Here is a 12,175-nt window from a genome sequence, read left to right on the forward strand (position 1 = left end):
ATTATACTGCAAAAGTGAGTATTCCTAAACTTTATCAAACCCTGATATATCTGGATCTGAGAGAATGAAAAGCATAGTGAGAAGATGCACATGCCCCTTAGAAGCTTCTAATCTAAATCAAGAGACATCATATACATGAGTGAAAACTGTGTTACTCTCTTTTTGAAACAATTTATATGCAAGCAAAGGCAGATTTGAGCAATCTCTGGGAGTTGGTGATAGACAGGGAAGCCTGGCGTGCTGCAGTCCATGGGGTCACAAAGAGTTAGACACGACTGAGTGACTGAACTGAACTAAAAGGCAGATTTAATGAAATGAGAAACAATCTGGAACCTAGAAGTACTTAGCTCTTTTGTTCATTAATTCATTTAACCACCGATTCTTTCATTTGTTAGTTTATTCACTCATTCATTTCCAAGATACTTACTGAGCAGCCACTATGTTACAGGTACATGTCCAGAATGATGAATGAAAATCTGCCCCTACCCTGGACAATACACAGTCAGGAAATTATGTGCAGGACAACAGATTGGGGCCAGCTCAGTGGTGAAGTCACTCAATCATGTCCGACTCTTTGTGCCATTTCCTTCTCCAGGGAGACCCAGGTTCGATCCCTGGGTCGGGAAGATCCCCTGGTCGGGAAGATCCCCTGGAGAAGGAAATGGCAACCCACTCCAGTACTCTTGCCTGGAAAATCCCATGGGCGGAGGAGCCTGGTAGGCTGCAGTCCATGGGGTCGCTTTTCACTTTCATGCATTAGAGAAGGAAATGGCAACCCACTCCAGTGTTCTTGCCTGGAGAATCCCAGGGATGGGGGAGCCTGGTGGGCTGCCGTCTGTGGGATGGCAGAGTCAGACACGACTGAAGCGACTTAGCAGCAGCAGCAGCAGCCTCATTATATGAGTAAGTACATGTTTTCCCTGCCTTTGTTTCCTGAGTGAATTTTGGTAGGATTAGTGTTATTTCTTCCCACAAAAATAATCAACTCCCCTTTTCTTTTTTAATCCAGCCAGTTTATCAGTTTTATTAATCTTTCAAAGAATTAGATTTTGGTTTGAGTTTATTGTTTTTCTGTTTTATATTGTATTAAGGTCTATTTTTATCTATTATTCCCATTCTTCTTACTTTTTCTTAATTTTTTCTATTTTCTTAAGATGAAAGTTCTGATGGTTTATTTTAAACATATTCTTTCTCATATGAGCATTTAAAACTATAAAATCTTCTAAGAGGAGCCTTTACTTAGAAGTACTTTTTAACATCTCTGAATTTGGAATGCATCTCACACTCATTAACATCTTATAGCTATCATCATTTTTTCTTTCTTACTGGTACACACAGTAATATGCCTCTTACATGCACTGTTGTCTGAAACCCAGTGAAATGTAGTATTACGCAATTCTTTTGAATTTTGCTTAGCTAATAATTACTTAGTTAAGATCCTGACATAATGATGCTTGTGAGTCACAGCTGTACTGTACTTGCCATTGTTTATGCTTTGTTTATAGCATGACTATCACTTTTCATAGCATGACTATTTTTATCTTTTCATACATTATGCTCAAAATCGAGTTTCCTTGAGAGCCTGCCTAAGATCCTCCAAAGTATCTAGTAGAATCCTCTGCATACAGGGTACCCAGTGTTTTTAGATTTAAAAAAAAGATGATAAAGACTTAATTGCAGAGTATAGACCTGAAAATGGCCCCCACACTGAAGCCCTCCGAGCCCATAATTAATGTGTACGTTGAAAATTGCAAGCACATATATGTTGTTGGGTATGTCCTACTTTCAGTGAACTAGCAGTGCCCAATGACACACTTTTCTATTTAAAACAGATTTGTTTTTAATTCATCTTAGATCTTTTCCTGTCAGTTGCTGTACTTTTTGTTCAAGTTGTTTCCTATTTTAAACTAAATATGTAAATATTTATACTGTATATACCCCTCTATTGTCTGTTTTCTTATTTATCTTATCCAATACAAGTTTCTTTTAGATACTTTTTCTCTGGATTTTTGTTTTCTTTAACTGAATTTAGTAGAGCGTAAAATTATTTCTTTTAGTCTCCTTAGCTCCTTAAAGCCCTGTGGTTTCTCATGCTTTGAAGACCCCCTGGCAAGGCACTATTTCACCCTAGTGCTCTGTAAGACTTTGATCCTTACACAGTTTACCCTGCTCCTCCGGGTCTAGCATTTCAGCAGGTGAAACTTTATTGGTTTTTTGTTTGTTTTTCCCATTATAGACGAGTTACTCTACTTACCAGTTTAAATCAGGCAATGACTTTGAACCTAACCCTGAGGGAAAAAGTGACTCTCCTGTACTGTGCTGCCCATGGCATTACTACGAAGAACCCAGGGGTCCATTCTCACAATGGGCAAAGCTTACCTATCAGCAAGCCTGCCTTCTTCCCTGCTCAGAAAGCCCAGGTTCCCATGTACACTGCTCCTTGGTATAGGAAGTCAGTGTTCATGTTTATCAATTAGAACACTTTTGGTCTGGGTTGCCAGAATACTCAACTGAAAGTAACTTAAACAATTAGGATTTATTTCTCTCACTGAGTGAGAATTCTAAAGTTAGACAGTACTAGGGACTTCCCTGGTGGTCCAGTGGTTAGGACTTTGCCTTCCAAAATGCAGGGAGTGTGGGTTTGATGTCTGGTCAGGAAGCTGAGATCCCACATGCCTCATGGCCAAAATCCAAAACATAAAACAGAAGCAATATGGTAGCAAATTCAATAAAGACTTTAATAATGGTCCACATTAAAAAAAAAAATCATTAAAGTTAGGCAGTACTAGAGTTGGGGAAGTGCTCCCGTGATGTTAGGGTTGTGGCTTTGCCCTTGGAATTTCAGTGTGGCTGCAACTATCTAAGCATCATGACCCCATGCAGCATCCATCCCAGAGCCACTTTCCCTGGGGCTTTGTGTGTGTGCCTGTGTGTCTCGTCCTCTCATCAGAGGAATAGCTTTTCTATTTACCTCCTCATACATCTCATTGTCTGTGAACTTCCTCGTATATCTCATTATGCAGGATTGTGTTATTTTATAAACTGGAGCTGAGCATAAGTCTGAGGAAGCAATTATTCAGAATATTCACATTCAGTCATGGGAGGTGGGCCCTGATACTAAGGAAGGAAAAGGTGGACAATGGTTGTTGGGCCGACAGTCAATAGTGTCTGCAAGTGTGTGTATGTATGATATGTGAGTAACAGAGAAATCGAGACTGCCTTTTCTTTCGTATAAAGGTTGTTGTTCCAGTATGAAGTTGTACGCAGACTCATAGAGAACATTGGGTGACCTGCCACAGTGGAGGATGGTAATGGCATTTGGGCTAAAATTGCCATTGCTTCCTATGACACAATCAGAACTGAATATTTTTAGTTTCTTGAAATCTTGGTTTTGTGATTTCAGGTTGAGTCCAGAAATCTTTCTGAAACGTCCGGTGGTTGAAGGAAATCGTTGGAGGTTGGACTGCATTCTTAAGCGAAAAGCAGTATGTACTTTACTAACATGCTGATATAATTTTTTAAATGTTTATTGCCTCTGAACTGCCTTTTTTTTAAGCCCTTCTTATACACTCCAGTGTTCTTGCCTGGAGAATCCCAGGGAAGGGGGAGCCTGGTGGGCTTCCGTCTATGGGGTCACACAGAGTCGGACACGACTGAAGTGACTTAGCAGCAGCAGCAGCATACACTTATAACATTTTTCTTTAGAATTTGACAAAAAATAGAATACTTAATATTTTCAAGTTTATTTTGTTATTTTTTTTTTCCCATTACTATTGAAACATAACTATTTTCACGTAATTCACAGCATGAATTATATTAGCAGCTCTATTCTTTTTGTTTTATAATCAGTTATGGGCAGTTAATTTTATAGGCAAAAATTGTAATGAAATTTCATTGTTGAATAATAAATGATAAAATGAAACACAGCATTTTTTTTTCATTATTTGTCATTCGAGCAAAAGACAAAGTCATCTGAGAATAATTTCAGTCAGATGGGGTCAAGCTGATGTTGAAAATATCAAAGGAGGCTCATAAAAAAACCACTGGTTCCAGTTTGGAAACAGTTTGTGGTAAATTGACGCTATAAATTCTGGGAGAGCATTGAATGTGCTCTTTTTGTTATAAAAAGTGAATAACTGAAGCAGTATAGGCTCACCAGTGACTACTTTGCATTCGTATTTCTAATGAACTTTTGGGCTTCCCCCGTGGCTCAGCCATAAAGAATCTGCCTACAATGCATGAGACGTAGGTTCAATCTCTGGGTTGAAAAGATCCCCTGGAGAAGGAAATGGCAGCCTACTCCAGTATTTTTGCCTGGGAAATTCCATGGACAGAGGAACCTTGTAGGCTACAGTCCCTGGGGTCATGAAAGACTTGGACACAAGTTAGTGTCTAAAATGACACAAAACAATAACAATGGATCTTTTTATGTGGTTGACCCTCAAGTTAAATTAAGTTGAATTAGGATAGATCTAAATTTGTTGTTAATCATGTCCAAATTAGGGAGTGCTAGCCTTTTTGTGTTCTTGCCTGGAGAATCCCAGGGACGGCGGAGCCTGGTGGGCTGCTGTCTTGTGGGGTCGCACAGAGTCGGACACGACTGAAGCGACTTAGCAGCAGCAGCAACAGCCTTTTTATTGGGCTTCCCTGGTGGCTCGGTGGTTAAAGAATTCACCTGCCAATACAGGAGACATGGGTTCAATCCCTGGGTCAGGAAGATCCCCTGGAGAAGGAAATGGCAACCTACTCCAGTATTCTTGCCTGGATAATCTCATGGACAGAGGAGCCTAGCGGGCTACAGTCCATGGGTCACAAAGAGTCAGACTTGACTTAGTGACTAGACAACAAGAGCAGCAAAGCCTTTTTACTATTATTTGAAACTGTCTTAATTTTTAAAATTCTATCATTAAACATTCAAGCAGAATTTGCAGATCCTAAGTAATCGAGGTTACCTTTTTCTGTTTCTCACAGCCATCACTCATTTCTTTTTTCCCATCCTGTACATTCCCCTACCCCTTTCCCCACTCATCTTTTGCTCTTCTTTCAATGTCTTTTCCCCATGCATTTAGTTTAGGATATCCAGGGGTAGGTACAGGCACTCCTCATTGCTGATGTTAAAGGTGAAAGAAGTTGATTTTCTTTACTTCAGACGCATGTTCTGCCAAAGCATCATTTTCTAGGCTAGTCTATCTGTTATCTCAATAGACTTCCATTCTCAAAATTGGAAATTCTAGTCTTGCATGCATTCTTTGCTATTCATTAAATAATCCAGCATACGGATCCTGAGTGTGTCCTCTGCATCTGGTCCTGTGCTAATAACTAAGGATGTCATGTGTGTGACTAGGAGCCCATCCCTGCCCCTGGGAGGGCTTGCTGAAGGACTCACGTCCTGGGCCCAGTCCTGGCCTTACCAAACGTCTTTCTACACACTGAATGGACTGTAACTTTCTCCATGCTTCTCTCTGTGAAATAGCACCTTTCCCATTTCTCCTCCAGAAATAAACTCCAGAAATTCCACTCTCATACATTTTTCCAGCTTTGCCCTTCCAGTCATCAGTCATACTAATAAATCTTCTCTTCAAGTGCTTATTAAATGCTTTACTCTTCTAGGTTTCAACTGACGTGTTTCTGTTGAATGCCTCCTAGGTTAGGGTGCTGGCTAATCATATGAGCGTGTACAAAAATGAAAGACATGGTTCTTGACCTGAAAGAGCTTAAAGATCTATATAGAAGTCAGCTGGGTACAGAGACAGTGCCAAGATTCAAAGCAGGAGGGAGAGCATTGGGTAGGTCTGGTATGGAAGCCCCTCACAGCATGAGGGGTTTAGAACATTTAAGATGGGCCAGAAATTTTAACAGAAGAGATTTCTAGGTATAGGAACTGTGATGAGGAAACATTCTGGAGGTAGGAATTCTAAGTCCTTGTCAATCACAGTGAGGTGACAAGGTTGATGACATGCGAGTGTTAGTGTATGTAGGATGGGGCATCAAGCTGAAAAAGCAGCTGGGATGGGGAGGCTTTGGAACCAAGCCAGTGGTTTGAACTTCATGGAAAAACAGTGGGGAACTATTGTTGGGGGGTGTGATGGACGAAGGGTGATCTGATCAAAATGGTGTAGGTGAATCTTGTAGAGGAAGGAAGTGGGAAGAACCCAAGGTCAGAGAGCTACATTTTAGATCACGTGACTATGAGGTACCCTCAGGACACCTCAGTATACTCCAGAAAGCTAGTAATTTTTTCCAGAGCAGGGTTCAGGAGGAAGATCCTGCAAGTCTGGTCCTCCACTCCATGTTAACTGGCATGTGTTTGTTTATTCCCCTCAGCGTACCTGTCCAGGCCCCTTTTCTACCACTGTCATTATTTCTCTTTGCTTTTATGACCGTGAACCCTGTGAGGTATCAGGTGAATACCGTGGGCAAATAAATATTACTGACTGATAGTGGTGCTTTGTTTCAGTTTCATCTGCTTTTCTGAAACGTGTAGTTTTTAAATTACATGTAATAATTTTTAATATCTCCTAAGGAAAGAGTCATGCTATTAAATATTAATTTTTCAGTGGTACATTTAATAGAATTTCTCTTCCCTAATCCAGCTACACCATATTATTAAATTTTTAACACTCAGATCATTCCAAATTGACATTTCATATGCTCATAAACACTGCTTTACATACATAATTTAGTTTCTGAAAGCCACTAGCTTCACAAAGTACTGGGTTGAAATAGCATTTATTCTTGCGTTAATGGATCCCAGAGGTCCACAAGGTTGAATGAAATGAATTGTTTTTCTCTTCTATCTGATTGTGCAGCTCTTTGGGGAGAAATTTAGTGTCTCTCCCTCACAGCCAACAATAGGCAAACATCTCTTTTAATGGCTGTTTCTGAGGGGAAAAGTACAATATTTCGTTTCTCTGGTAGTAACTAGGTTGATAGTTCCCTGTTTCTTTGGTCTTCTGTTATGCCCTGTCATCATTTAAAATAATTTAAACCAATGTTGAGAGACAGACTGTTTGCAACTCAAAGCATCATCCCAGGGTTTGTACATTTCTGAATTTATTGTACAAAGAGGTAAGATAAATTGCATCATGCTTCTGGTAACTGCCAGAGAAGGCAATGGCACCCCACTCCAGTACTCTCGCCTGGAAAATCCCATGGACAGAGGAGCCTGGTAGGCTGCAGTCCATGAGGTCGCTAAGAGTCAGACACGACTGAGTGACTTCACTTTCCCTTTTCCCTTTCATGCATTGGAGAAGGAAATGGCAACCCACTCCAGTGTTCTTGCCTGGAGAATCCCAGGGATGGGGGAACTTGGTAGGAGGCCGTCTATGGGGTCACACAGAGTTGGACATGACTGAAGTGACTTGGCAGCAGCAGCAGCAGTATGGTAACTGCATCCCTGTATCCATTTTGTGTATTTTAACCATAGAAAGATGTTATATTTCTGATGAGAACTGTGCTAGAAGATTCTTCAAGTGCAGCAACCTGGAGAACTATAGAACCTTCGTTCTCAGGGGGTATTTGTCATCAAGTTAGTTTCTTTCTGTCCTGGACCACAGAGCACATTCTAAAGTTGCAATCAGGGACCAAAAGCAGGGAAGGATGTCCAGGTTCATCAAATGATATGAATAATCACATGACTGACTTGATGGACATGAGTTTGAGTGAATACCGGGAGTTGGTGATGAACAGGGAGGCCTGGCGTACTGTGATTCATGGGGTCGCAAAGAGTCAGACATGACTGAGCAACTGAACTGAACAGAAAAACAAAGAGAATCTTATCAAAATAGTGGGCTAGAAGGGTGAAATAGGGAAGGGGGAAGGGATCTTCAACCTTAAGGACTGTGCTTTAAACAAAATTGTCTTGGAAAGAAAAAAAAGGCTTATGAGCACTTGTGCTGTTACCTACCAGTGCTGCTTGCATTTCAATGGTAAGGCTATGATTCCTTTTTATCCTTTACTTTTCATTTTCTTAAAATATTACAAACCGTCCATCCCTGCCGTGCTGCTCCCAGGGAACTCCTTGACAGGTGATAAAATTAGTGATTATTCTGGGGGTGTGTTAGCTAAGCTGTCTTTAGACAGTGAACCAACTTTACTACATTTAGAAAATATTTTGACCACTGTGCTTTGAACAATGAGAGAAAAAGCTGGCTCAGAAACAAAGTCTCTTGATTTCAACTGTAAACATTTTTTTAGTTTTCATTTTCTTCATATCCTTTTGTATGTGTAAAGCACCTAAAAGTTCATACAGTTTATAGTATTGTATCTGTTCTACTTGATTAAAAATGAATTAGAAAAGAGGATAGAATTTTTATCTTTTTAAAGTCAGGTGTGATAAAGTTTATTGTGTGGAATCCTTGGGTTAGCTGACTTCAGCAAAGATAAGAAACATGACATAGAAATGTAAGAAACACAGTCAAGTCCAGGGCCATCTGTTTTCCAAGTTACCCTATTAATACTTTTCTTCTGAGCAAAAGGTAATTTCTCCTAGAGTCACTGAAAGGCTTTGGTAAAACATCAGATTCTTCAAAAGTGTTATTTTTAAATTACAGAATTAACATCAGTCCTTTTGTTTCTGATTTGGCTTTCATTGTGTGCAATTATTCCCATTTTTTTGTGTGTAAGTCTGCACTATTAGGTGGAGAAGGAAATGGCAACCTACTCCAGTGTTCTTGCCTGGAGAATCCCAGGGATGGAGGAGCCTGGTGGGCTGCCATCTATGGGGTCGCACAGAGTCGGACACGACTGAAGCAACTTAGCAGCAGCAGCAGCAGCACTGTTAGGACCCAACAAATGCCTTCATTCCCAGGGGATATATTTTACTTTGCTCTTTATAGTTGAGAGTTTACAATAGTTTGTAATGCCTTGACCAAAAGAAGAGGAATTTATTTCCTTATTATCACAAGAATATTGTCACTAATTAACTGTTTATTGTGGGTGTGACGTAAGTAAACAACTGTAAACCAGACTACATAAAAATGAACTTTTTATATTTAATTACTTCCTTATTAGTCATTTCTATTTAAGGTAAGATGACTTAAAAGTCTGTATCCTATTTCCTATAGGTTAGACACAGTAAAGAAGAAAATCCCAGGTATTAGAAGATGGAGGATAATATCCATACTATAATCAATTAGTGCCAGCATCTCTATTGTTTAAAAAATCCATTCGTTATACAGATAAATGGAAAAGTATAATATTCGCTCCAGTTCCTAATTTGTAACTACTGTCCTTAATGAGTAATAATCTCATAAGCCTAAGAAGTAAAATTTCATCCATTTTAAAACAAATGAACCATGATGAGAGATGTCAGGTGTAATGTTCTATAATTTAGGTTGAAATTGGGGGTTTTAAACTTTATATTGCATCATTCAGTGCGAGGCTAGTTTTTAAACTGTTACTCATTTCTGAATCCTAAAATATTTAAATAGAAAAGTAAATCTGAAGAGTTGAAGAGAAAAATAAGATAATGTTCTAGTTTTCATTTAGAGGACTCACTGACCAGATCACTGGAAATTAATCTGTTCACTTCCTGCCTTTAATTAATTAACCCTTTCACTTCCTTATTTTTTTACTCAAGCCTGTACTTTCATACTTGATTACAACAATAGTTGCATAATGTAATAAATGATAAGCAAGTCCCAAAAGTCAGTTGTTAACCAGAGAAATAAAATGGCATATGTATTTTTAATCCTGTTTTTTTTCAGAGCAAGAATGGGTCTTCTGCTAGTACTCAGATTTCCTTAATGCAGTCCAGAATGTAAATCAGGTGTATTCCTTCAGAAATATGACACTTTTCAGATATCACTAACACCAAGTAAGACAAAGTTAATATATCCAAGTGATGTGTTATTCTAAAGGATTTAGGGGCTAAAATATGCTCCTTAGTATTGGCAGAGCAACACTAGGGAATTGTAAAAATGTTTGGTTTACTCCAAGGTTTTATATCTTGCAGCCTAAAAATGTTAACTCCTATGTTTTTTTTTCACATTTTTGTAACATTGCAAAAATGTCCAGTTGTTATAAATTAAATGTGTTCAACCCAGTCAGGCTTCTTAACTTTGTGACTTGAATGTCCATTACGAACAATGCCTAATTACCGTGGATTATATTTAAACTATAACAAAATTACTATTCATCACTATTGTTTGTTAGATACACCTGCATCTTTAATACTCTAGAAAAGATTATGGAAAATTTCTTGTCTTTAAATCTGTAGGATATTAAATGTCTATGTGTAGCTACAGTATCCTATATGCATATAATGTGTTTCAGAGCTGACAGGTATAAAAAATGCAAATTCAGTGTTGCAAACTACACAGCAATACTGAGGATGTAAACCTAAAAAGTAAAAAAATGATATAAGAAATGAGGATAAATAATATAGAGTTTCCTGAAGGAGCTGTATGTTAATGGGGGAACCATATAAGAGGACAAGGAGAGGGCAAAATTAACCATAAACTAAGACCTTGTCACTACCCAGAACTAAGAGAGAAAAATAATGGTGCTTTTCTATACTACCAGCTGTTAGACATTCTTTTTGATGGTTAATTTTAATAATAAATATTATGTGTATAGCATATTAAAGTTTATGAGTCACTTTTAATTCAGTATGACCTTCACAATGGCTTCGTCTATTTTCCTTTGGGTCCAAGGTCTAGGGACAGATCAATGTTAATTTGTGGGCTGCTATTAAAACTCAGGGGTTTTTGATTGTTAGAGAAGCTGACTTCTGAAGAAGTCATTTCAGTGGTGAAATAGGCCTTAATGATTTAATGATGGGTAAAGAGTATCCTAAAGCTGAAGCTGCAATACTTTGGCCACCTCATGCGACGAGTTGACTCACTGGAAAAGACTCTGATGCTGGGAAAGGTTGGGGGCGGGAGGAGAAGGGGATGACAGAGAATGAGATGGCTGGATGGCATCACCGACTCTGTGGACATGAGTTTGAGTGAACTCCGGGAGTTGGTGATGGACAGAGAGGCCTGGCGTGCTGTGATTCATGGGATCGCAGAGAGTCGGACACGACTGAGCGACTGAACTGAACTGAAAGAGTATGTTTTTCCTCTGAAATAATTTTTAATAAAGAAAAAATCTATGAAAATACCCCCAGAAACATTTAAGGCATGTTTAGCATATTTTATCATCAGAGTTTAAAAAAACAGTGTTATTTCAACTCATTGTGGTATGATAAAAACAAAAAGAAGACCCTAATTCTGTAACAATGAATTAAATCAAAACTTTCCTCTAATGTCAAGTGTTTGGAGATGTTCAAAGGTGTAAGACTGTCAGACATTTTTAGTATTTAAAGTTGCAGTTTCAACGTTCTGGTTGTAATTAGTCAAATATTGACTCCGTATCCATAGACTGGAAAGGAGGTAGCTTTTTATTTTTTATATTTGTGTCTTAATCTACACATACATTTCAGGTCCTTCTGTTGCAGTTTTTATTAAATATTTTATTATACTTGTTTAAAGAAGAAATTTTTAGAAAAATACAATGTCCAGAAAGGAAGAAGGAAAAGAAAATCATAGCATACTTCCAGAAATTCTTATTTTTCCCTGTGTTTTTTTCTTGTGGCAGCAACAGGGGGTAAGAATCTTTGTTATGCTCTATAAAGAGGTGGAACTTGCCCTTGGGATCAATAGTGAATACAGCAAGAGAACACTGATGCGTCTACACCCCAACATAAAGGTATTTGGGTCATCTTGATGAAAAATGTTTTTTCTTTATTATTCTACAGTTTTCAGATGTGTTTTGCTTTGAGCAGTGGCAGTCTTTGGAATTCTCTCATGTATATTTTGAGTAAATAATACTATGAACTTTATGGGCTTCCCAGGTGGCCCTAGTGGTAAAGAATCCACCTGCCGATGCAGGAGATGCAAGAGATGCGGATTCAATCCCTGGGTCAGGAAGATCCCCTAGAGCAGGAAATGTCAACCCACTGCAGTATTTTTGCCTGGAAAATTCCATGGAGAGAGGAGCCTGGTGGGCTATAGTCCATGGGGCTGCAAAGAGTCAGACACGACTGAGCACACATACTTTCTTATATTTCTGATTTTGATGGGATCATCAGAATTCTCATTTCTGCTTCTTTTACCCTGATCATTTAGCCAAGAACATTATTCCTAGAGTTGTTTTAATCTTCAAGAGCCCCGTCAAGTCTCCATACTCT

General features: G+C 38.7%; 1 protein-coding gene across 7 annotated transcripts in view; it reads left to right on the top strand.

Annotated features, from left to right (window-relative positions):
* PLD1 (phospholipase D1) overlaps positions 1–12,175 on the top strand; it is a 261,776-nt gene that overhangs the window by 131,870 nt on the left and 117,731 nt on the right. For all 7 annotated transcript variants that reach the window (XM_088839115.1, XM_088839120.1, XM_088839100.1 and 4 more), the window contains exons 12-13: positions 3,404–3,485; positions 11,584–11,694. In XM_088839115.1, the coding sequence (XP_088695241.1) occupies positions 3,404–3,485; positions 11,584–11,694 (193 nt within the window). The remainder of the gene's footprint in view (positions 1–3,403; positions 3,486–11,583; positions 11,695–12,175) is intronic.

Source organism: Moschus berezovskii, chromosome 1 (genome assembly GCF_049115385.1).
Source record: "Moschus berezovskii isolate FMDL1 chromosome 1, NW_MosBer_1.0, whole genome shotgun sequence".
NCBI lineage: Eukaryota > Metazoa > Chordata > Mammalia > Artiodactyla > Moschidae > Moschus > Moschus berezovskii.